Source organism: Protobothrops mucrosquamatus, unplaced genomic scaffold, assembly GCF_001527695.2.
Source record: "Protobothrops mucrosquamatus isolate PMUCROS unplaced genomic scaffold, P.Mucros_1.0 scaffold358, whole genome shotgun sequence".
Lineage (NCBI taxonomy): Eukaryota > Metazoa > Chordata > Lepidosauria > Squamata > Viperidae > Protobothrops > Protobothrops mucrosquamatus.
Window position 1 is genome coordinate 435,004 of NW_015386693.1, and position 25,834 is coordinate 460,837.

At 34.8% G+C, this 25,834-nt stretch overlaps 1 protein-coding gene across 1 annotated transcript in view; it reads left to right on the forward strand.

The window, feature by feature from the left end:
* Nucleotides 1–25,834, forward strand: part of PAN3 (poly(A) specific ribonuclease subunit PAN3) — a 70,693-nt gene that overhangs the window by 7,365 nt on the left and 37,494 nt on the right. The window contains exons 3-6 of the mRNA XM_015815650.2: nucleotides 9,855–10,047; nucleotides 14,344–14,410; nucleotides 16,617–16,687; nucleotides 25,091–25,252. Of these exons, the coding sequence (XP_015671136.2) occupies nucleotides 9,855–10,047; nucleotides 14,344–14,410; nucleotides 16,617–16,687; nucleotides 25,091–25,252 (493 nt within the window). The remainder of the gene's footprint in view (nucleotides 1–9,854; nucleotides 10,048–14,343; nucleotides 14,411–16,616; nucleotides 16,688–25,090; nucleotides 25,253–25,834) is intronic.

A 25,834-nucleotide genomic window follows, 5' to 3' on the forward strand; every position in this document is an offset into this window, starting at 1 on the left:
TCCCCCAGCGGCTTCACATAAATATTGAACAAAAGCGGAGAGAGGACCGACCCTTGTGGCACCCCACAAGTTAGGGGCCTTGGGGTCGACCTCTGTCCCCCTGCCAATACAGACTGCGTACGGTCGGTGAGGAAGGAGGAGAACCACCGCATAACAGTGCCTCCCACTCCCAACTCACCCAAGCGCCGCAGCATGATACTGTGGTCCACGGTATCAAAAGCCGCTGAGAGGTCCAAAAGAACTAGGACAGAGGAATAACCCCTGTCCCGGGCCCTCCAGAGATCATTCACCAACGTGACCAATGCCGTTTCCGTGCTGTATCCCGGCCTGAAGCCCGACTGGAGCGGGTCTAGATAGACTGTTTCCTCCAGGTGCCGAGGGAATTGCTGCGCAACCACACTCTCAACAATCTTCGCCACACGTCTGGACTTAAATGGGGTTAGGACAACCTAAAGCATGTGTTTTAGGTCAGATTGCAGGGAGACTTGAATCCCAATAGAAAAGATAGCAGGGCATCTGCTAAACTAATATGTCACTGACTGGAAAAAGCAGTGAAGGAAGTAAAGTAATATATCATTCTGCATGGACAAGCATTTGGGTCACTGTAGCTTATGTTTCTCCTACCATTGGTAATGAGGTAACAGGCACATCGTTCGTAGGTTTTTTTTTTATATATATATATAAATGTCTTCAAACATCTTATGGTTTTGTACATTTTGGGGAAGAGAATTTCCTTTAATTCACTTGTAATTCCTAACTTTAAAAATGACTGAAATAAGCTGTAGAAAAGATAATTACTTGAATGGAAGAATAAATAGAAAATATGTACCATGTACCAATTAGTCACATGGCACAGTAAGGTCCATATTTTGCAACCCTCGAACAGTTAATTTATCTACATCTCCAAAATTATTTTCAGAAATAAAAAATAGACATACCTTGTATGAGAGATACAGATTTTTGTGTGGGATATTTTTGAAATGAGTTTCCTCATAATGTGGTGACCTCCAGACACATTACGTCTCTGTTGTCTGGGAATGACAGAAATAGTAATTTAGCATATGTGGATTACACTTAACTGGTGAAAACTATTTGGATGATTTCTAGAGATAGTAACACAATAATCCTGTATATAGTTAGACATAAATCCCACTACTGTATGTAGATTGCATTATACAATAGAATTGCACAGCCTAAGGCTGTAGGATTGCACATGAAAACTATTTCCCCAATAGATGTTTACTTCATCCGCAAACATTACACAAAAGAGTGCACCATCTCTTTGCTTCTATGAGGCGTTTTGACCACAAGAACAAATGCTGGGAGATGGATAGGGAGAAGGGTTCTTGCATACTCTGGCTGTGCTGATTTCTTATTCAGGCTATGATTAGTTAAATGAATCTATGTTTAAAAAACAAAAGAGAACTTCTTATTTCACTGTCTCTCCCCTCCCCCCAGCTTCTCACTTCAAGAATAATGTAGATATTGTAGAAGTGAAGCATTTAATTTTCGTGCTTTTACTTCACTGGTAGTAATTGGGTTAAACTCATGTTTTCAATCCAAGAACATTATATTATTGAGTGTTTCACTTTTTTTTTTCCAAATGAGACTCTGCTTAATTACTCTGGGTTCTCCTTTTGTAGCATAAGCAATGTAGCACATTCTCTTAACTAGGGCTCAAGTATCCAATAGGTTTATTTTGGCTGATGTACCAAGTTGTGAATCCATGCTAGGGTATTGAAATATCTGAGCAATGTCAGGAACAAATTAACAAATGTACCATCCAGAGGCTGTGAACTATAATCTGTATCTAATGGGAGGAATGTGCATTTTAAGAATACAGGATGGTGCAAACATCTCAGTCCACATATGTCAAATATTTGATATTGGGAAACTGTTTAGAAATAGTGAAATTGTAAGAAGTTAAGTTGCTTTCCTTCTGCTGTCTCTGCCACAAGTTGTGCTTCAATAAAACCTGACTTTGGGTCACATTTTATCCAAAATACATGAGTATGAATCGCTAATGGGATAGAAAAATGCACTTTGGAAATAAAAGCCTTGGTTTTCAGAGCTAAATATTTTTTGTTTTACCTGCAAAAGCAAATCACTCAAGAGGCCATTTTACCCCCAAAGAGATGAAAGTCTTGGCCAGGACTTTAGAAGTGTAAATGGAGGGAGAACTAGTAAAGATGAAAGGCTAGAGAAGCCTTCCTTCCTTCCTTCCTTCCTTCCTTCCTTCCTTCCTTCCTTCCTTCCTTCCTTCCTTCCTTCCTTCCTTCCTTCCTTCCTTCCTTCCTTCCTGTGTGTTTGTGTGTGTGTGTGTGAGAGAGAGAAATATGCATTATGGGAAAAAGATGTCTCAAAGAGGTCTTACTGTCAGAGCTACTAAAAGGGGTGGTGATTTGAACTCTGGCCGGCGGAGCAACTATTCTAGTATTCTGAAATAAAGATTTCTTTGTTGGTATTGATATAAGCTCAAAGAGCAGATTGTAGTAGCAAATAAAAAAAAACATAAGTCTGAAAGAAATTTGGAAGTTTGTAATAAAATTAAGACTAGTGATGAAGAGCCAATTGATGGGCATGTTAAAGATGCACTGAAGTTTTCTAGATTTAGGCGCCACTATATTACGTGTTATACAGTCAGAGAGAAACATAGTGTTGATGGGGATTGTTAACAAGAATGGAGATCTGCTGTTGGAAAGAAAATTATTGGAAACTGGACTTTTCAGAGTAGATTCCCCAGAGAGTTGTAAATTCTATGCTAATCCCAGCTTCCAGACTTAGCAAAGCAGTGTAAATAATAATAATAATAATAATAATAATAATAATAATAATAATAATAATAATAATAATAATAATGATAAAGTTGGAAGGGACATTGGAGGTCATCGAGTCCAACCCCTTGCTCAGGCAGGAACCCTACACCATTTTGGACAAATGGCTGTCCAGTCTCTTCTTAAAAACTTCCAGTGTTGGAGCATTCACCGCTTCTGGAGGCAGGTTGTTCCATTGGTTAATTGTTCTAACTGTCAGGAAGTTTCTCCTTAGTTCTAGGTTGCTTCTCTCCTTGATCAGTTTCCATCCGTTGCTTCTCGTCCTGCCTTCAGGCGCTTTGGAGAATAGCTTGACTCCCTCTTCTTTGTGGTAGCCCCTGAGATATTGGAAGACTGCTATCATGTCCCCCCTCGTCCTTCTCTTCGTTAAACTAGACATACCCAATTCCAGCAGCCGTTCCTTATATGTTTTAGCCTCCAGTCCCCTGATCATCTTTGTTGCTCTTCTCTGTATTCTTTCTAGAGTCTCAGCATCTTTTTTACATCGTGGTGACCAAAACTGGATGCAGTATTCCAAGTGTGGCCTTACTAATGCATTGTAAAGTGGTATTAATTCTATCCCTCTGTTAATGCAGCCCAGCACTGTGTTGGCTTTTTTGGCAGCTGCAGCACACTTCTGGCTCATATTTAAGTGATTGTCCACTAGGACTCCGAGATCCCTCTCACAGTTACTACTATTGTGCAGGGAAAGATTGTATTGAATCTTTGAATAGACAATTAGATTGCCTATGTAGGTATATTCAGCAAATCAGGTACAGTAGATGCAGAGGAACAACTGACTATACATCTCACAATTTTAAACTACAAATATGCAATCAACATAACTGCGTGTTTGATGAATCACATAGTACAAAAGTAATTCTGAAAATGCAGTGCAACAGCAATATTCAGTGGGTATGGAAATCCTTACTGACTTCTGTTCTTCCTACTGGATCAAAAGACAGAAGCAGGCATTTTGTAATTTTCTTTGATGAAGCATCTTATTTTTGTTTGTATCTGATAAGGCATAAAGTGACCTGCAAATTCAGATTCTTACGGCTTATGTAGAAAATAAATTGGAAAGACAGCCACAGATTTTCTATTCTGACAATGGCACAGAATTTATGAATGGACAGATGTCTGATTATATAAAGGAAAATGGGATTATACTGGGAGAACTGTTCCCTTTACATCAGAACTGGATTTACAGAAATAATAAGCATTTTTTTGGGACGTGTGCAAAACTATGTTAGTTGACTTGAATAAAGATAATATAATGATTTCAACAGCTAACAGTCATCAACAGGGACTACCTTCTAAAGGTATGAAAGACACACCTTATGAACTATTTTCCACAGAAAATCAATTTACATGTAAATTTGGATCTTAAACTGTACACTTAAACTGTAAACTGTATTTTCAAAAATAAAAAAGCTGTATTGTAGTACTGTATATCATGGTTGATTAGTATCTAGCACAAAAGGGTACAGGATTCTAGATATGACAACTATAAGATTACAGTAGTATTGCTATCTTTGATGAGCAAGTAAGGCCACCTAAGAGTAAAATGTCAGGCTCTGAACTCAACAGCTATCAGCAGACAATCCCTTACCATTTATTTCCAGTTTCTAGTTTCAAACCAGCATCATATTTTCAGAAGGGAACTTAGAAGAACCAGCTGATGTGGTGCTGACTGCAGAGAGGGAATTGCAGTTATAGTAGCAGCTGAACATGAGCCACAGTTAAGGCATTCATAAAAACCTAACAAAACTGGGGTCGGGTTCTCAGACACGGGGAGATATTTAAAAATTGCCAGTTTCTGAATCCAAGAAATTTGAAAGAAGCAAGCAAGGGAAGATTAAGAATCTGTTTACAAAAATTACTTTGAGACATTGCACTGAGACTCAGAGAGCAGCTATATCTTTAAATACAAATGATCAGCATATAGGTGATATAGCTATAGGCTTATCAAAGAAATTGATTCTTAGCCAGTAATGCAAACAGGCTGAGAAAACATTCAAGAGTTTCATTAAAAGTGTATCTTAATGAAGAAAGGAGGTTTGGAGTGTTCCTATCTGAGTTCTGTATTCTGAATTCTAACCTCTAATTCTCAGCATTAAAACTTATTAAAGACCTTGAGAATCTTGCTTTATCAGTTCTAGTCTGCAGTTAAGGAATTTGACAACAACACTTAAGTTTGTGGAACTATCTACCATAAGAAAGTTAACTGAGTGCAGATGTATCTTTAAGACCAAATGCAGTGCAGATGGGGAAGTTTTGTTCTTTAGAATAATAGTCAAGGGATAGTCTCAGAAATATGGAGAAGACTACTGTGAGATTATGAAAAAACTTTAATTAGGACTTTCTTAGGCATAGTGCCAGAGGCATATAAATTGACCATCTGGATGTAAAGACTGTTTTTTGTATTTGTAGAATTAGAAGAAATTTACATAGAATAGGCCTTAGGGTTCATTCAAGCTTGCAAGTAGAAGCTTGTGTACAAATTACAGAAAAATCTTTATGGATTAAAATTGGCTGCAAAGACTTTCAGAGAGAAATCAAATCAAATGTTGCTTAAAAGGGAATTAAGTAGTGCAAAGCTGACCCTCAAGATTTAAAAATAAATGGACTTTATCTTGCCAAATGTTGAATGATTTAATAATTTGTTGTGCAGACTGACAACATTGTAAGGGGACTGTGAAGCACCTAAAAAGGGAATTGAAGTGAAGGATATTGGCAACATCTTTTATTATATCGAAGCACAAATTGAAAAAGATATAATCTGCTTAAACCAGAAACATGACTATAGGGCATTTTAGAATGCCTAAGACTGACTGAGGTAAATTTACTTACTTATAGAAGCTAATTTTCTAAAGGAAAGATAGAACGGTGAACAACTTGGCAAAGTGGTTAGCATATGTCAATAACTAGACCAGAAACTTTTGCAGTGTGAATTCTTTGCAGAAAATTCACTATGCCAACATAAAGTGACTGGACTCTAGTCAAGAGGCTGGGCAAATGCCTCAAGGGCCCCACTGACTTAAGATAAAACTGACAGCAAGCAGTAGCCCTGAATTAACTGGCTATATGGATGCAGATTGGGCTGAAGTTAGAGCTGACAGCAAGTCTGTAAATAGTTCCTGATCCTCTGGGGTGGTGAAAAAAATCAATTGCATTCATTGACAGAAGACAAGCTGCTGCAGTGCTATCTTCCACCAGGGCCATGCAAATTTCAGGTAGTGAAGCTAGTTGCAAAGCCATGTGGATTTACAAATTTCTAAATAACTTTGGAATTTATTGACTTCCACAATAATGACTGAACATAGCAAAAATTGTATGGAATTCAGTCATCACGGGAAAGGCAGATTAATTCAGCAACAAATGACATTGCTATCCAATGGCTCTATTTCTGTGGATGATTTATGGCCTTATTTATTTTAGAAAATTAACATGGCTGTTCATCTTGCATACGAATTCTGGGTGGGGAACAGCAGAACCAATGTAATAAGACCTCTATAAATCAAGCAGAAACCAGAATTAAAGTAATCATAATGCTGTGGTCAGGACACTGTGTAACAGACCTAACCACCCAAACCATCCCTATATTGGCCTTATGTAAAATCCCAACACAGCAGCTGGAAGAAAAGCCAGGTCTCCACAGCCTTCTGAAAGGACAGGAAGGTCAAGGCAGTCTCAGTCTTGGGGGAGGATGGCAGCATTCCTTACGGCAGATGTGCTAACAGAAGAAGGATCCCTCCTTGATTCTGTAATACGAGATTGTTCAATACAGGGGACTGGAGTACATCCGCCCTGTTGCACCTGGTGAAACAGCAGATACCCTCAGAGATAGGCAGTCCTATAAGACGCCTGGCACTGTGCCAGGCAAGGTTTTAAAGATGATAACCAGTACTTTGAATTGCACATACTATCTCTCAGCTGGTCTGTTAATTAAAACAATCTGTGTTTAAAAGACAAAAGAAGTTCCCAGTCTGTCCCTCTCTTCTGCTTTTTTCTTCAAGATGTACAATAGTTTAAACAGAAGTGAGGCATATAAATCTATTTTTATTGAAATACAGTGAATGTCTTCTGCATTTTTTGATACCTGGGCTGAGCTCATACTCAAACTATGAATATTTCCTTTTTTTTTTGGTCCCACATTGGATACTCTGCTACTTAATTATTCAATATTCTTTCAGAAGCCTTGTTGCATTCAAGAGCATACTCTGTAATAAGGGTTTCTGCTGAATTGAGATTTCCAAGCAGGGAGAATATTGAAAGTATAACTGCAAAGAACTCATATTAGCTAAGTTTAGTTCTACTAAATGCAAATTAAACCAGAATTAGTTTTTATACTAATCCCCATCCAGCAATCTGCAATCTCAGTTTCTGGGACTTTTCTGCCAAGGGTGTCAGAGATTATAATCTTAGGTGTAACCATAATTTATATAGATACCGTGTTGCCCTGAAAATAAAACCAGGTCTTTTTTTTTTTTTTTTTTTTGTCTCCAAAGAGGCACCAGGTCTTATTTCCACCATGTGATCTCGCTACGGCAGCCCCAAAGCGGCCAAAGGAAATGCCTCTGCAGCTGAGAATGGAGCTCTGGTCTGCATTTCAGGCCTCTGCAGCTGAGAACCGAGCTAAGGATTGAATCTGTAGCTCGGTTCTGCACTGCGGAGGCATTTCCTTCAGCTGCAGAAGAAGTGGCCCATGAGGCAAGGCAGATGTTGATTCATGGGAGGCCTGGCTGCAATGGTAAGCGGTTGCAGGGCACGGGGAGCAATTCTACCCCCCCCACCCTAGATTGATTTTTAGGCATGCGCTCGCCCTAAAACTAGGGCTTATTTTTGGGGTAGGGCTTATATTAGGCCCACCCCCCAAAATTAAGCTAGGGCTTATTTTCGGGGTAGGTCTTACTTTTGGGGAAACACGGTATATCTGAGTTGTATAATTTTGCTTTTACACCTTAAAGTATATATTATTTTCCTTTATTTTTTAAAAAATCCTGTTTGAAAGGAGAAATGGCTTTGAATCAATGTAACTTGAGCCTCTAAAATGCTAAAAATCCAGTATACTTTCATCAAATAGAATAATGTTGCACTTTAATTGAAACAAGTATGAAAAATATGTACAATTAGCTAAACATTCAAAACTGTTAATGAAATCTATATAGTTTGGAAAATATACCATTAATGGGCCTTCTTTATTGCTTGCAATACGTTCCTCTAGTTGGTGATAATTATTCTTCACTCTACATATGAAAGTGAAACTAGATTTGAGGTTTATGTTATCATTTCATTGTTGGACATGCGCCCTAGAGTCGGACATGATTGGACAGGGGAACCTTTACCATTATCATCTGGATTTGAAGTTTCCATGTCTCCTTGAATATAATCAGCGTAGATGGCAGCATCTAGTTAATCTTGTCTGGTCTTGAAACAGCTTTATAGGGTCAGAACTGCTTAAAACTCGAATGAGAAACCAGTAGGAAATCACAGGACTGCAAAGTTAAAAAAGAAATCCTAGAAGAAACAGTTACCTAACCTAATGTAATTGGAATTGTTGCCAAGAAGTTATTTCTATGTAGTTAACAGGAGTTGAGTTTGATTTGAAGGATATTTTATTGTCCCCCCCCCCTTTATTTTAAGCAAATCCAACTGAGCAAAGTAGCACTGACTCTTCTGCCTATACTTCCAATGCCAATTTTACTCTATTTTCAGCTTTATTTTTAATCAGAAGGTTTGAATCAGAGATCTGATCAGGAAGTCTACTCTTAAATTCTCATTATTGCTGGGACACACATCTAATAACAGAGTTGTGAAAAAGAAATGTCTATCTGCGCCTCCTAGTCTGAATCCCATTCTCTTGCTATCATTAGTAGACAGTAGTAGCCTTCAGACCTGTACATAATTGAGTCAACATCTAATCCACAGGCTACAATATAATAGTTCTTAAAGTTTGAACAAGACATGCTGTGTGCAGTTCATCTGTGGACATAGAGGTGGGCTCTGCAGGTTACTGCATCCACTACAATATGCAGTAGGTTTTATTTCTTTTATTACTCTCCATTCTTCAGAGAAGCACTACAGTGCCTTTTTTAACCAGCCAGGGTTTTGAAAGCATGAGTTTTCAAGGAATACTTGCTGCCTTTTACTTACTATCTCTTAGTAATGATGATAAGGTAATTCTTGACTTACAATAGTTTGTTTAGTGACTGTTCAAAGTTACAATGACACGGAAAAAATTGGCATATGACCATTTTTCACACTTACAACCATTGCAGCATACTCACTGGTCACATGATCAAAATTCAGATGCTTAACATCTGATTCATATTTATGAGGGTTGTGACCTCCTGACAAGCAAAATCAATGGAGAGGCCAGATTCACTTAACCGTGTTACTAACTTGACAATTGCAAGTTACTCACTTAGCAACTGTGGCAAAAAAGTCATAAAATAGAGCAAAACTCAATTAACAACTGTCTCGCTTCACAACAGAAATTTTGAGCTCAATTGTGGTTGTGAATTAAGGAGTACTTGTAATAGGAAGAAATACTTGTTTTCAATAGATTAGGAAATGTGCATTTCAATTGGCAATCTTGAAAGCATTTAAGAGTCTGTTTAATCTGATATAACATTGAGCAGCTTCTTTTCACTTCTTTTGACTGCTAATTTTATACTGTTCTTTGTGCTCCCTCTTGAATTAAGTAGACCTCATCTACTTAAACTCAACTGATAATTAAACAAAGACTTGTAATTTGGATGTTGGACCAAATTGCTTTTGCTTGTTAAAGAACTACTGATTTTTTAATATTGGAGAGGAAGTGTTAGAGAGATGCTAATGTTCAGCTAACTGCATTTCTGTTTAAACTTTGTTGTTTGTTTACTGATATTACCAGTTATATTTCATTTCCATTTTCTGGTTCTCTCCACTATCTATAAATCAGAGCCCTGTTACTGTGATGAGAAAACATAATTTGCTGGTATATGGTCTTTTTAATTTCTCACTTGGTGGCAGAGTTCTGTACTTAGATAGATATTGAAATGTAAATTTGTATGCTGTTGGAGGAAAAGATCTGCCTTTAAAATACTTTTTTTTCCTTTTACCTCTAGTTCCGGGTATAGATGGGAGTGCCCTGGCTGAAGCTAGTCTTACAGACTCCTATTTCAGCACCAGTTTTGTTGGAGTCAATGGGTTTGGAAGTCCTGCAGAATCAAAATATCCTATGATGCAGGTAATGAATTATTTGATAAGAGTGTCTACTGTGGTCTGTTGCCGATTGAAATTATTTTCGCAAGGTTTTTTTCTATGGAAGCAGTAAATGAATTTTAACATAGATGGAAAACCCCACTTCAATGATACAAATAGAACTTGTCGGAAGAAAAAATATATTTTACTATCACTTTTAGGACAATGTGGGAAAGATGATACTTGTTTGAATTTAGTTGGTATATCTGTAATGATCATAAGAATACTATAAGTATTGTAATCCTCTTGGCAGTGTGCTTTTTTGGCATAAAATTTGGTTGTAAGAATTTTCATTAGCATAAGTTGGTGATACCCTTGGAAGAAAATCTTTTGTTTAGCAACCTGCCTGTCTATTAAGATGTCCATTGACATTTTTGGAAATATCCTTTTCTGAGTACTATTATGTAAAAGTTACTTATTCAATAGAATTTCTCACTCCCACATAACTTAGTATAGGCAGTCACCACTAGGAACTAAAATATACAAAAAGCTTAAAAGGTATAACAGACTAGAAGAACAAAGTAATTATAGTAAATTGTATGCACTTGCCAAGAAAAGTATTCCTGTAGTGATAAACTGAGCCTGCAACGTGTTCTTAGGCCAAGCCATTTTAAAATATTTGCATTGCTTCTAGTTTTAGCATTTTCTATTGTTGGTTCTGAATAGAACAGAACAGAACAGAACAGAATGACAGGACTTTGGAGGTCTTCTAGTCCAACCCCCTGCTCAGGCAGGAAACCCTTCTTTGTTTTTATTACCCATTTGGTCATATTGTATTATGTGCTGGATACCCCCATAGGAAGATAAGTAATAATTCATCCAGACTGATGGTTTTTTTTTAAATAGACTTTTTATTAAGAATTTTAATTACAGTGGTGAAAACTAGTACAAACTAAAATTAAAGAAACGGAAGAAATTAAAAAGAAAGAATAAAAAGGGCAAGGGAAAAAGAAGAAGAAAAAAGAATATATATACTTCCAACCTTCATTAGAACAAGTATAAATAAATTTTATAACTCTTTACCTCCTATGAGATTAAACAGATAACCCATTCCTTATACTGTATCTGAGCGAATCCACAAAATCTCAACTTTTCAATCCTGGTATCAGCAAAAGTCCATAAATGGTTGCCAGAATATTGAAAAAAAAGTATTTTAACCTTGATCAAATAAACCAACTTTGTGTTCCTTCCTCTTACTTTTACCAGTCTTAATCTTTAATTCACTCAAATATTGATGTAGAATTTGATTTCTCTTAAATTCTTCTTTATCCATTTGCACAGATTTCTTCAAGGCTTTATCAAAACCCTTTTTGTAGATTCAATAAGAGAATATTTTCTAGGGCATTCTCTTGGTTTTACTTGGACACCAAAAAAAGAGGGCACAGGGCGTGTACAGGAAGACCATGGAAAAGAGCTTGCAGGGGTATGTGTGATTGAGGGATGCTCAGAAAAAAGGGTGTGAGTATGTGGGAAATTGAAATATTCCATTATGCCCTGTAAGAAGCCATAGCCAAATTGTATTGCTCATATATTTATTGAACACATATATTTATTATTCACTAGCTGTACCCAGCCACGCGTTGCTGTGGCTCAGTCTGGTTAAATGGAAAAGAAAGAAAAGAGAAAGCGCACGTTTGTAATATATCATGTTTTTACCTGTCACAGGTGTGACATCTATATAATAGTAGGTATATAAAAACGCGCGCGTATTCGAATGCAACGTTGTGTCAAAATTTCAAAGCAATTGGTGAAGAACTTTCGGGATTTAAGATTTTGAACAAATGAACATTTACATTTTTATTTATATAGATATTGTTTCTGATGTGTGGATTTCTCTTTCTCTTAATGAATAAATAATATTTTTATTCATTAAATTTAGATACTGTTTACTTCACTCTCAGAGTGATTCTGGGTGGTTTGCAGATAAAAAGAAAAAATATATAAAAACACAATGGATACCAAGTTCAGTAAAATGGGAACCAAGTTATTCCCGTCCAGACTCCAGGCACCACGAAAGAATATCCACATTATCATTTAATTCTTATCACTTAAATCCATGAGCTGAACTTGTGATAAGAAATCATAATATTTGGAACCTTTAATTAGGGGAAGAAGTTAAGTTAGGGAACTATGACACAGTTTCATATACCTGTGCTCAGTATAAAGAAAGTGAGCATGGATTCCCACTATTCATCGACTCTACTTAAAAAAGTAGAATTATAGACGATTTAAAGTACAGAATTTGCTTACAAAGTGTTGACTAGCAATTTGGACTGCATTAAAAAACTAGATGACACAAAGCTACCTCCTGATATAGTCAAATGCTCTGTGGGCTTGGGACATTGTTACTACCTGAGTGGGAAACTTCCAGGAAGTATCGTGACTATTGACTAGATTGAAAAGTAAAAACAAACAAACAAACTCTGAAAGAGGTTGATGGCAAAGTATTTCTGTTCTACTTCCATGTAAATGTGGACATGTCTGTGGAGTCGTCATAAGTGAAGCTTGATTTGAAAGAAGGTTTACATCTAAATTATGTTTGTAATACTGTCCTAAAAGTGAATATGTTCCAATATGTATAATTACCATATTTTTTCCAGTGAAGAACCTGTAGTTTTTTATAATAATGTTACTGAAGTTCAAGTACATATATAATCTTTTTATTATTATTATTATTATTATTAATTGGATTTTTACCCCGCCCTTCTCCTTGCAGACTCAGGGCGGCTGACAGCCTGATAAAAACAACTACAGAAATACCCCAAAAACTATCATTAAAACAAAGTTAAAATAAAATATTAAATATTTGGCCTTATTAATTATTAAAATTGCTTTTAAAACCCCTCTAAAAATTTCCCCTTAGGCCAGTCCTGCTTGTTGAAATAGCCATGTCTTAAGGGCGCGGCGGAAGGAGGGGAGTAGTTCGTTCCAGAGGGTGGGAGCTCCCACCGAGAAGGCCCTCCCCCTGGGAGTTTAGCTGGCTAAAGTCTCTGAATACTCTAGTTTGAATGTTTAGAAATTTTAATTAGCTACTAAATTCTTCTACAGTTCTAGGGGCTCTCAATCTTTGGGATTCAATGATTCCCTGATTTAACTAATTTGTGTGGATTCCCCATGAATAGCACTAGTAATGACAATGAAAGTGGTTGAGGGAAGATGTTTTTTTTCTTTCTCCAACAGCTCCCCAGAGTGGCCAGCTTGGTACTGGATGTTCTTTCCAGCTCTGTGAAGTTATTCCCACCTGGATGCACCCCTCTCCTCCCTTTTCACACTGCTTCATGCAAGCTTCTCCTTAGAGCTGTGCAGATAACTATTCTTTATGCTCCTGGCTTTCAGTCCATCCAGAAATTTACAGTTCTCCCCCCCCCCCATAATGTAATAATGTAATCACTTATTTGGTGTATTGTTAAAGAACTCTTTGGTAATGGGAGGCACCAGCAGAAATCACTCATGTCTTTTTGACTTCACAGTTCAACTAGTTTAATTCATTTTCTCTTGCGGAGTTCCTGAACATGATTCAGGAGTTCAACTGATGCAAAATGATCAGGGGTAAGACAGATCAAGACCTCTGTTGTGGGAGCTACATTGATTGTCAGTTTGCTCCTGGATACATTTGAATGCTTAGGGCTTGTATATCTTCAGGATCATATACTCTAGCTCAGTGTTTCTCAACCTTGACAATTTTAAGGCATGTGGACTTCAACTCCCAGAATTCCACAGCCAGCATTGCTGGCTGTGGAATTCTGGGAGTTGAAGTCCACATGCCTTAAAATTGTCAAGGTTGAGAAACACTGCTCTAGCTAAAATTTGCCCAGCAGAGATTATAGTAGAAAAGGTGGGATGATCAGCCAGACAAGGGCTCTGTTATGGCTTTCCTCTTTAGAATAGTTTACCTGCAAGAACTTTTTCCCAGATGATATTCAGGAAAGATGTTAAACTCTGAAGTGAATGAATGATGTTTCTTCTGGGATTAAACCACAACAAAGTAGATTTAAGTTAGACAGGAGATACTTTCTGACTGTGTGAGCGGTCAGAAAGTAAGAGCTACTGCATGAAATAGTGAGTTCTTCACAAGAGATTTTCAATCAGAGGCTGGGTGATTAACTGTCAGAAATACTACAAAGAATCCTGCATTGAGCAGGTTTTGGACTAGATGACTTCTAAGATCCCTTCTGACTCTGTGATTCTATGAGCGTTAATCCATTTTGAGTTATAGACATCTGGAGGCAAATGGTATTAATAGCTTAATTCACTATACAATTCTATTTTTCATTTTCTGCAGAGGATGACAAATAGCAGCAGTTCACCTAGCCTTCTCAATGACAGTGCCAAGCCATATGCAGGCCATGGTAAGAAAGCTTTAAAATAATATTAAAGCTGTTTTATAGAAAAATACATATGGTTTAGAACCTCATTATTTAAATAATACATACATTTCATATTACTTTATTATAAATGGTTTTGGGATTAATTTGAACTGGTGTTTTTTTTACCTTGTTGCTCTGCATTTTAAATCAGCAGATTAAGCATTTTAAGATTTTGGGATGAAAAATGATATGTTTTAGAATGAAAACCTGATCTGGGATTCATTGCCATTTTTATTGCACCTGAGAGTATGGGTTTGGTTAGGGAAATTGCTATAGCTACATTCTTAAAGTGATGCTAAAACAGACAGTAATGTATACTATATTTAAGGGATATATAATTAAATGTATTTTCTAGCATCTTTCTTTAATGTTTTTTATTACCACCAACCCTCCCTTGTGTTTTGATGATTTAAATAATTTAGAAGGGAAGCTTAATATCATGAATATTCCTTATCTTTCATATATTATAAAGAGATATATTGTGGGCATAATTAATTTTCTCTAAAATCCATCAAAGAATTCATCTGTGATAAACAGCTAATAACAGGAGTTGGATTAAGTTCTAAAGCTGCACTAATTCTTCAGAAACTATGCTGAAAGCTATCAGCCAAATACACTACCAAAATGAGCAATATTTCTGATCTTTGTAAAAACAGATTTTTAGAAGAATAATTGAACATTTCCACCAATTTACTGTTTTATTTATATCTTCTTGGCTATAATCTAAGAAGGTGTTACATATTTTACACGCAATTTTAAAAAAATCCATGTGGACTCATCAAACCGTCACCCAGAAGCTTTTGTTCCTATTGTGCTTGATGGGAGGTTACATAATATAGAAGTCATCTCTTTTGTAAAATAACTGATTTTATTGTATCAAAAGGCTAGTGAACTAGTCCTATTTGGGAGAGTTGAAACATATCGTATACCTTTAGTTTAGCAATAATTGATTTTTCTATCAATCATCACATATTTAATTAGCCTGTCTAATTTTTCTGGAAACAAAATCTTGTTTTATTTTTAGGTTCGTTTTCATTATCATTTAGTTCTGCTGTACTTAAAAATAAACAAAAAAAATCACTAAGCCTTTATTTTTTTCTGCAATATATACACTGCTTAATTTCAAAAAGTCTCTGAGTGATACAGTGAGAAAGAAGAAAGGAAGGTATTAAAAAAACAATTTCTCAATAGTAGCCAGTTTCCTAGCTCTTAAAATACTTCAGAAAATAGTAACATGTAGTTTGTTTGAGCTTACATAGTTTGTTGTGTCAAGAAGTTAAATTCTTTAACTCAGTAATCACCATAATTTGTGGCAAGAGTATGCCATATTACTGTGATTATATTGTGAAGTATTCATTATTTGGAACAGCAAGAACCACAGTGAGATAATCAGAATGGATGGGGCCACCTGATATGATTTATGGATTTTGAGAAAGAGAAGTTAGGATTTTTTAAAAATAAAACTTTTGAGCTCAAAATATAAGGAAATTACTCTATTCAAATTCACAATTGTGAGAAGGAGTTTCAGAGGTGAAACAATCCCCCTCCGCTTGTATACAATACATGCAGTCCTAATTTCCAGTTGTCTGTTCTTGATTTATGAGTTAGACAGCTCTGGTGACTATAGCCAAATCTAACTTAATAAAGCATCCATTTTAGTGTTTCATATACACCCAGCACACGATAATGATTCTAAAAATGTTTATCAGAAGCTATTGTGAATTATGGGATTACGGGGTCATAAAAAGAGTGTGAAGACATAAAAATGTTGCATAGGGCTAAACACTAGAGAGGAAAGTATGAATAAACTTGCTTCTTGAAGTTTATTTGGTTCCTTTTGCAAAATTTTAATATTGAAATAAATTCATTTTGTATATCTCATGAAAGATAAGAACCAGTTTGGTCTAGTGGTTAAGGCACCAGGCTAGAATGCGGAAGACTCTGAATTCAAGTTCCCCCTTAGTCAGGAAAGCGAGCTGGGTGACATTAGGGCAGACATTGTCTCTCAACCCACCTCACCTGTGGGGTAAATAGGAGGAAAAAGATGTGTTGGATATGTTTGTTGCCATGATTTATTCATAAAATAAATAAAGGTAGAATATAAATAAATAAAATATCTCTCTCTCTCTCTCTCTCTCTCTCTCTCTCTCTCTCTCTCTCTCTCTCTTTTATAAAATCTGTTTTGCAGATCCTCTTAGTTCTCCTAGTTCATCCTTGTTTAATGATTTTGCTGCCCTCAGCTTATCTCAAAGGAGAAAAGTAAGTATCGCCAAACATTATAATTTCTGTATCAAAATAATAAAAATTATGTATATGAATAATTTTTGATTATTAATGTTTTAATAATATGTATTATTAGTAACAGCATATTAAGAAAAATTGTGAACTTTATATTGTATTGCAAGTATGCAATTATTTAATAATGACCCAAACATGTTTCCTTAACTTTATGCTCCATCTCTCGTAAACATTCAGTTAAGAAATTGTTACTTTTTATCTAAAGCAAACCTTGGCAAAATATACACCAAGAGCTGTAATTTAATTTGTTGATTGGTGTTTTTATCACGTTCAAAAGAAGCAATCCTTTAATACAGAAATTGTTGGTCTGATATGGAAGGACATATAACACAAGTTTTACAAATCTAAGACACTGAAGACTTTTACATTTGCATTTGCCCATGAATGAATGCACTTTTATTGCCCAGCTGTATTTCCCTATTAATTTGAATTTGAATTTGCAAACCTGGAGTTGGTAAAAATGCTAATACATGCTTTCAGACAATAATACTTTATTGTAGTTTGAAGTCTGAAACCTTCTAGTTGCATTCAGGATCCTTGTCTGCATTTTGTTCTATCCAGGAATGTGCTGAGACACGTAATAATTACTTTCCAAAGAAAAGTATTTTCATGTGTCATTGCAACAGTTCTGAAAATACACTAGTGATCAAATAGTTCTAGAAATGTCTCACAGGTTGAGATGCTGGTTTTGACAAGATTATAAATCCCCTAACAATCTTGCATAATCACAGAAACCATAACGTAATTCCATTAGATGCAAAGGAAAAGAATCCCCATGCTGCATTTGACCAAAGATGATAAACTTTCCTTAAAGAGACTGTTTCTTCTATTGTTTTGTCTAGTACCAATTATACCTTGAATTTTAATTGAAAAATATAAAATACATTCTCGGATTAAATTCAGTACACAGTTAAATAACACATATGTAATAAAAAGCCAAGAGTTTTAATTTGTTTAATTACTTGCACTTGTGTCTCAGTATATAGAGAAATGACTTTTCTATAATACTTTCAGAAACTATGTAATAAATATTATATACAAATGAAAAGTGGCACAAATCCAGCTAGTGCAGTAAAAATATAAGCATACACAATCATACATATGCAAATCTTATGCTAAATAAGATTTTTATGCAAACTAAGTTTGAATGTTACAATTGATTATGGCTTAAGAATTTTTAGCAAACAGTTAAAAAATAACCTTCTCTAAATTTGGATTTAGATATAAAAGGGAGAGATTAAGGACAAATCTCCTTCACGCAGGCCTCTTGAATATACTGTCCATAATTGGCATCTACCCATGATTTACAGTTGTTTCTCCTGCATCATGCTATTTGGCAAACTAAGTCCTGTACTAATATTGGAGCTACTGGCATGACACCACTAGGTTTTGTTATTTGTGTCAGAAGTATCACTATCATACTATATGACATAAAATTCAAAATGTAAAGTACAAGATTAAAACTTGTACATGTTAAACAAATCTTGCCCAGAAACTAGCAACATTAATTGTGTTCTGTTGTGCTGCCGTGAGGTCCTCAAATATACAAAGGGCAGGTATACATATGTGGTGTTGTCAGCATGTCACCATAACTGCAAAGGGCAGAAGCTGCCGGATAGCCCCTTTTATTCAGAGTTTCTCTGGATCTTGTAGCCATGCACAGTCTAGCCAGCAATTTCCATACTGCCCAGCTTTCACCAGACCAGGTGCCACTGCTCTGTTGGTTCCACCCAGTGTTGGTTCTTTGTAACTGTGCATAGATCCACTCTGCTTTCAAATTGTTCAAAGTCTTCTGTCGACCTAAGGAAACTTTTCCTAGATTTTAATCTCTGATGAGGTACTTGTAGGCCATAGAGAGCGCGTTGTCTAGATATAGATGATTTAAGCCTCTCTCAGTATGCTTCTTCTTCTCTGCAAACAGCAGGCACGGCAGTGCTGACTAGGTGGTAGATCTTATCTAGAGGCATAGGTTTAAAGCATCCAGTAATAATTCTTCTAGTTTCATTCAGAATAACATCTACTTTCCTAGTATCTGCTGATTTATATCAGATTAGGCAAGCGTATTTGCCTGCTGAGTAGCAAAGAGCTAGAGCTGTTGTCTTAAGGACCCTTGGTTTGGCACCCCACTAGGTTTATCTCTTTCATTATCTTTATCACAACTATTAGGAATATAAATATCCCTGAATGTTCTTCCAGCTACCTAAGGATTATTGAATTTTGGAACATTACTTGGGACAAAATCTCTCTTACCTTGTTTCCCTGGAGTGATTACTATTATTATTTACTTTTTTAAAAAAAAAAATCAGTTATATGCCATCAAATAGTTTTCAACTCCCAGAGACTCCATTGATTATTTTTATCCTACCTTTATTATTTTTATAAATAACTCAAGGCGACAAATATACCTAATACTCATCTCCTATTTTCCCCATAACAAATTTGGGAAGTAAGTTATGCTGAGAGAGAATAACTGGCCCAAAATCACCCAATTGGTTTTTCATGCGTAAGGTGAGACTAGAACTCATTCTCTTCTGGTTTCTAGGGTACCTTGGGTACCTTAACTGGCTCACCATGACAGTCTTTCAGGTATCCCAATAGTGCATTCATTGAACTGAGTTTATCCACCTTACTGCTGATCATCCTCCTCTTCTCTATCCTTCTACCTTTCCCAGTATTATGTTTTTTCCCAGAGAGCTGGGTCTTAGCAAAATGTATCAAAATAGGATAATTTGAGCCTGGTTATTTGTGCTTCAAGTGAGAATCCTGGGTTGATTTATTTCCATCGTTTTGTTTTCTTCATTGTCCATGGTGTTCAGAATAACAGAGTTGGAAGGGACCTTGGAGGTTTTCTAGTCCAACTACCTGCTCAAGCCATTCCAGTCAAATGCCTGTCTAATCTCTTTTTAAAAATCTCCAGTGTTGGAGCACCCACAACCTCTGGAGGCAAGCATTCCGCTGATTAATTATTCTCAACTGTCAGGAAATCTCTCCTTAGTTCTAGATTGGATATCTCCTTGATAAATTTCCAACTGTTATCTCTTATCCTGCCTTCACGTACTTTGGAAAATAGGTTGACCCCCTCTTCTTTGTGGCAGCCCCTTAAATATTGGAAGACTGCTATCATGTAATCCCTAGTACTTCTTTTCTTCAATACCAAAGTTCAAAGGCATCAATACTCTTCCTATCTTGCTTCTTTAAAACCCAGTTTTTGCTTCCATAGAGTGTCACAGGGAATAGCATGGCTTGTACGACTCTGATCTTTGTAGATTATAGACATAATAGTGGCACTTGAATATTTTTTCTAAGGTTTTTATGGCTGCTCTACCAAGTGCTAGTCTGTGTCATATTTCTTGTCTTGTTATTTTGCTGTTGATAGTTTATCCTAAAAGGCTGAAGCTATCCATTGCTTCAATTTCTTCATTGTCAATTCTAAGGCTGGTTGTATACTTTGCTATCATTAATTTGTGTTTAATTTTAGACCCATTTTTGGATTCTTTGACTTTTAGTACTAAATGCAGATTTTTTGCATTTTCGGCTATATTTTTAAAAAAAGCATTTATGTACTATTCCAATCTATAAAAACTCTTCTTGGTATACAAGAACATAATGTACCATTAAAATGTTTACATAGTCATAAATTAAATAGTTACTTTCATATCCTTGCTATGGGTTAAATGCCTACTAAAATAAAATAGATTTTAGCACCTTATAAACATTTAAGAGGGATGGGGCTGGACATCAGGGAATAATGTTTTTATCTAGAGCAGATGTATTGTTAGGTTTGGAAGTCAAGTAATCAGGTCAACAGATGTAGGATCTTCTATTTTAATACTTACAATTGGTTCTGCTTTTTCCTGTGCTTTTGACCATTCTAAAGAATATTTATGCCTCTTGGAACAAACAGTCCTCAAACCTTGTAATAAGTTGAGAATTGAAGATTCAGGAGAATGAACGGTACTTCTATCTTGTTTACAACAGATGAAAATAATGAGTGGCTAAACAAAAAATTAATCAATTTTCCAAAGACCATGACAGCAGTTTTACACCTTCAGGGCAGTGCATGATTATAAATGCTTCAGTGTTAGGATGCTATATTAAGGGACTTTTTAAGAGTATTTCCACTTCTTCACAATGATAATGATATTCTAGACAAGATTCAAATCCTCAGTATTAGTCTTTTCTACCCACAGACCCAACAAATCTTGTCTATATCCTGATTTCAGAATGTGTGGGTTTCTTTGGACAGGATCCACACTGCATTTTTCCAGTTTCATTAATTAACACAATAATGGCCAAAACCAGAACAGTGCTATTGCGTCTTCCTAATATTTTGCTGACATGGCTAATCATAGTTCATCTTCTTATCCAGTCACAAATCCCAAAACTCAGCAAAATGAGGATTTCATATTTAGATCATCCAAAGTTTCATTTATTATTTGATAGAGCGTTACCATGACTTTTCCTCCTATCTCTGTTTTATTACTCTCCTTCCATAATTTTGATATCTTTTTTTTAGATCCAGCAAAAATGAGCACTGTACCTTTTAGCACATATATTATAAGGGAAAGAAATACTCCTATTATAAAAGTTAATTGTAATATATACAATGTCTGCACTAGCATACAAGCCATATATGTGAATTTTCAGACGATCTCTCAAAAAAGCATGCTATTCTACAAAGTCTATTTTGAAAATTGTACTGTAAAATTGTCCAGTGTTTATTACATTTAAATACCAGTGTATGTTGTCCATTTGCAAGTTTAACATATCTATAATCTGTTTGGCAAATGATTAAAATATGGATAAATCTGGACATCAGTTGAGTTACTGAATTCAAACAGAAATTGAATTTCTAGTTCAATTTGAATCTTCAGTTATAATTTAGGCAAATGATTGTGCTGTGAAGAGACAAACATAATTCAACGGTTACTAATAGAATTTTTTCAAACCTTAATAATAAGCAGCCTAGACAATTATGTGTTCATGTTAGCTTGCTCTGACGGATTGTATTCTTTTTTAATAAAAACACTGCAGATTTCAAAAAGTGAAGAACAGCTATTAATGTCATTCAATTGTGTTCTTTTTCCTATACGGAATTGCTTGTTCAAGGTACACCTTGCTTTTTAAGTTGATGAATATGACTGGCTGAAAATGAAATTTTGAAAGGAAAAATAGATGGCAAGACTATATTTTCATACCCCCCTCCATCTGTAGCTTTAGAAAAAACACAGTACAGGATAGTCTATCCTTGTTTTTATGATATAAAATGAAATTTCATTAAGGATTGCCTGATTGAAAATATATTTTAAGTAAAACTAATCTTGAAGATTTTTTTGTTTGCTTTAGCATAGACAGATACTTTCACAAGTAAGATTGAATCTATAAATTTAATATGAATACAGTTTTCAACTTTTACATATAGGAAAGCAAATATGCTACTTAACTTAAAATGCATATCCTTTAAATCAGATGCTCTCGTTGATATGCTTTAATGCATTGTGATGTAAATTGTTGCAGTTAAATTGAATTTTACACTTAATCCAGTATATATACTTGAACCTTATTCACATGCTCACAAATTATTATAATAAAATGTAATTTATATCATATAATATGGTAATTTTTTATTTAACTTTATTTAAGTTAGGAGCAACTTATGTCATTTTAATGAGCAGCCAGATTTAAATGATTTTCTTTCAGTTGAAGTTATTATATATTTACTTGACAAGTCTTAAATATAAGCTAATGATAATACGAATATGAGTGCTGCTCTAACATAAGATGTTTTAATTTTTGTTGGACTTTTTTTAAAAAAACTTGCTGCTCGCTGCCCAGTGTCATATATTGAGTAGGAAGTCAATATCAATAAATAATATGGTGATATAGTTTCTCAAATTCTTCCTAATACTCTAAAATGAAGTCTGTGATTTAAGAATTATACTAACCTGTGTGCCTAGAATGACACTACATGCTTAATTTCTGTAATAAGGTTAGTATGGTATTGCTAAGTACTCTTTAATATATTTGTAGTTTTTAATATAAGATTAAATTTTGCCATATATAATGTATGGAGGTGATGTAAGTAAATAATTATCATTATTTAAATCACAGAACGTGCACTGTTATGGGGTGCAAAATAGAAAGATGAGAAGTGGGAATTTTCCACTTTTATTCTTTATAATAACTTATTCATGCATTCCTGGCCTATTTTCAAATTATTAGCTGGTAAAAATTGTACATTTGGATTCATGAAAGCCATGATATCCCTCTTGTTACAATCAGAGTACAGTACTGACTGCTAAGTTATAGCAGAGAAAAAATTCAATAAATACAGGATTTTATATACTAAGTTAATATGTTTAGAGGCCTATTGTGTATGTGAATCTGTGTGCATATACATGGACAGATACTGTACATAATAACAGGGAAAGGTTTTTTTAGAGGAAAAACTTTGGGCTTTAATCCCCTTTGCTCTGTGTGTGAATAAATTTGAACACCAAAATATTTATTTTTTCTAAATAACCATAGGATGTATGTATGCATCTTTACTGAATAAAGCTGACAAATAAGTGGGTAAACTGAAATTGCTCCCAGTCTTTTTGTTATCCAGAAGAGTCTTAAAGAGAAAGAAACATCATTTATTTAGGGGTTGTCTCTATTTCGAATATGAACAGTCACTCTGAAGTTACATCAATAAGTACGGAATGATCAAAAAGCATCTGGGTCCTTGTTTAGATGAATACAGAATTTCTCTGGTGTCATAAATGTTTGTGGGTATTATATGGATGGGTAATATAGACAATTTGAGGTTCACAATTTGATATTTTTAAAACTCAAGTTTATCTTTCCTGGTACCAAGGATCTAGCTTCTGGGTAACTTCATCATTAGTCGAATCTACTTCTGCAATAGAATTTTTGGAGAACTCACGCTTAGTAACAGTGGAATTTGTCCTTCTCTCTAACATTTTTACATATGATTGATTTTAGTTTTATGATTTCTTCTAGCAATATATTCTAGCAATTTATGCTATTACATTAAAGAGAGGCAGAATTAAGATTAAGGAGGTACCATGACATTACATCTAGCTTTTTGTATTAGGCAATTTTGCAATTTCTTTTCATTTAAAATAGGCTCTCCATGATTTAATCTTCAGTTACTTTTATATTATGATATGCTGTTTAAGCCTTAGCATTACTCGACAGAAGACCTGCATTATATTTCACAAACATCTAGATTTGGTTCTAAAGAAAGGTATGCTATATATATATATAATATATATATTTGTTTACTCTTTATTCTTTTTGTTGGATTTTTCCTATTTTTGTAAAAGAATGTTTATATGGCTTAGGATCATAACTGGCTGACTGAATGTCACACATTGAAAATTCAAGCTTTATTAATCCTGGCTAATTTTTTTTGAAAAGTATGATAATTTTATGATCTGACACTATACTTTTAGATTAGTTTTTATATTTTATATTTTTTGTCCAACAAATTATAATTTAAAACCAAAGCATTTGATATTACATAGGCATAGTTAAAAGTATAATTCCAAATTTACAAATGTTTGCTTACCAGAATGTTATCTGCTAGCAGAAATCAATGTAATAAGATATCATATTAATTTTTAGAATTGATTGAAAGCTACGTTGTTGCTAAAGCAGGTTTGCAAAATGGACAATTTTGTATTTTTAAAAAAAGTTTATCCATGGGCTTTCAAATTTCAAATGTTTTTAAATCATTATAGAATGTAAAGATGTTTTATTTGAATGCCTGTTTTCAATTCTGGAAAGGTTCATGATTTCATTTTTTAAAAATTTAAATTTATTGTTTCATCATAGAAAATAAAGTACAAAACAGTAAAACAAACAAAATGAAACAAAATAAAACATATACTCAATGTTAAATGCTAAATTTAATTGACCGCTTTTTCCTGCTTTTTTGTACACTTTTTTTTTGGTTGTTAGGATTTCATAATTTTTTTTAACCAATTATCCTGTCTAAAAGTATATGAAAAGCAAAGCATGTAGGGTTCATATTTTATTTTTTTAAGAATATTATGAAAAGGAACCTCCATTTCTTTGAATTAGGCCTTGCAGATGATACATGTGGAATGAAAATATTGTTGCCATACTGAATATATTTTCTTGGAATTCAACAAGTCTTACTTTGAGTAGATATATATTGGTTGTTCAGTTTGCTTATATTTGCCCTGTGAACTTTATAAGACATAGCAGTTAATGTGGAAGTAAATCGTCTTAGAAATTTTACTTGCAAATTGTTTCCTATTCCACCAATCAAACCAAAGATATATATCTAAGGGATACTGGGAGTGCCCTGGTTTTTTTCCTTCTTTTCCATAGCCAAGAAAGTATCGACTGGGGATGCTGGAAGAGAGGATAGTTCCGGTGGGATCAAAGGCACGGAAATCAAAGAACACTATTGGCTGCTTGGCTGACAGGTGTAAAACAGGAGTACCCGTCAATATGGTTTGGTGGAACAGAGTCACAGAAAACAATTTACAGGTAAAATTACTTTTTCCTAGTCACTTTAATTTAATTTGGGGTACTCTTTACTTTTTGAAGATGCTGAGGTTAGGTACATGCAGTGGGATTGAAATTTGATCAAAACCAAATAAGAATGAGTTACTTAATCTCTCAACTAGTGTCTCTTAGTTTGAATTGTAAGAATAATATAATTGTAAAACCCTTAGAAGTCACATGCCATTTTTTAAAATTAGATGATATTCTAGTGGAAATCAATAGTCATTTAGGAAGAATGTTAATAAAACAATGTTAATATACTGTTTATTTTAGATGTCCTTGTCTGGCTTATTGTGAGGAGAAGCCAGAATCCCTGGTAGGTGCAACATGGTATAGGATATTCATTGCCACCCTTTGTTTCTTTGCTGTCTCCAATCATTAGTAGCTAAACTATAATAGAATTCAATAAATTATACAGATTACATACTTCATATCTACTAATACAATGGTTAGTAAGTTATAATAGTCTAAAATCTTTTTTTTAAAAAATCAAGCCTTTAGAAAAGAGAAATCATGAAAAATGCCAGAGTATTTTTCATCACAATGTGTGGAGAAACAAATACT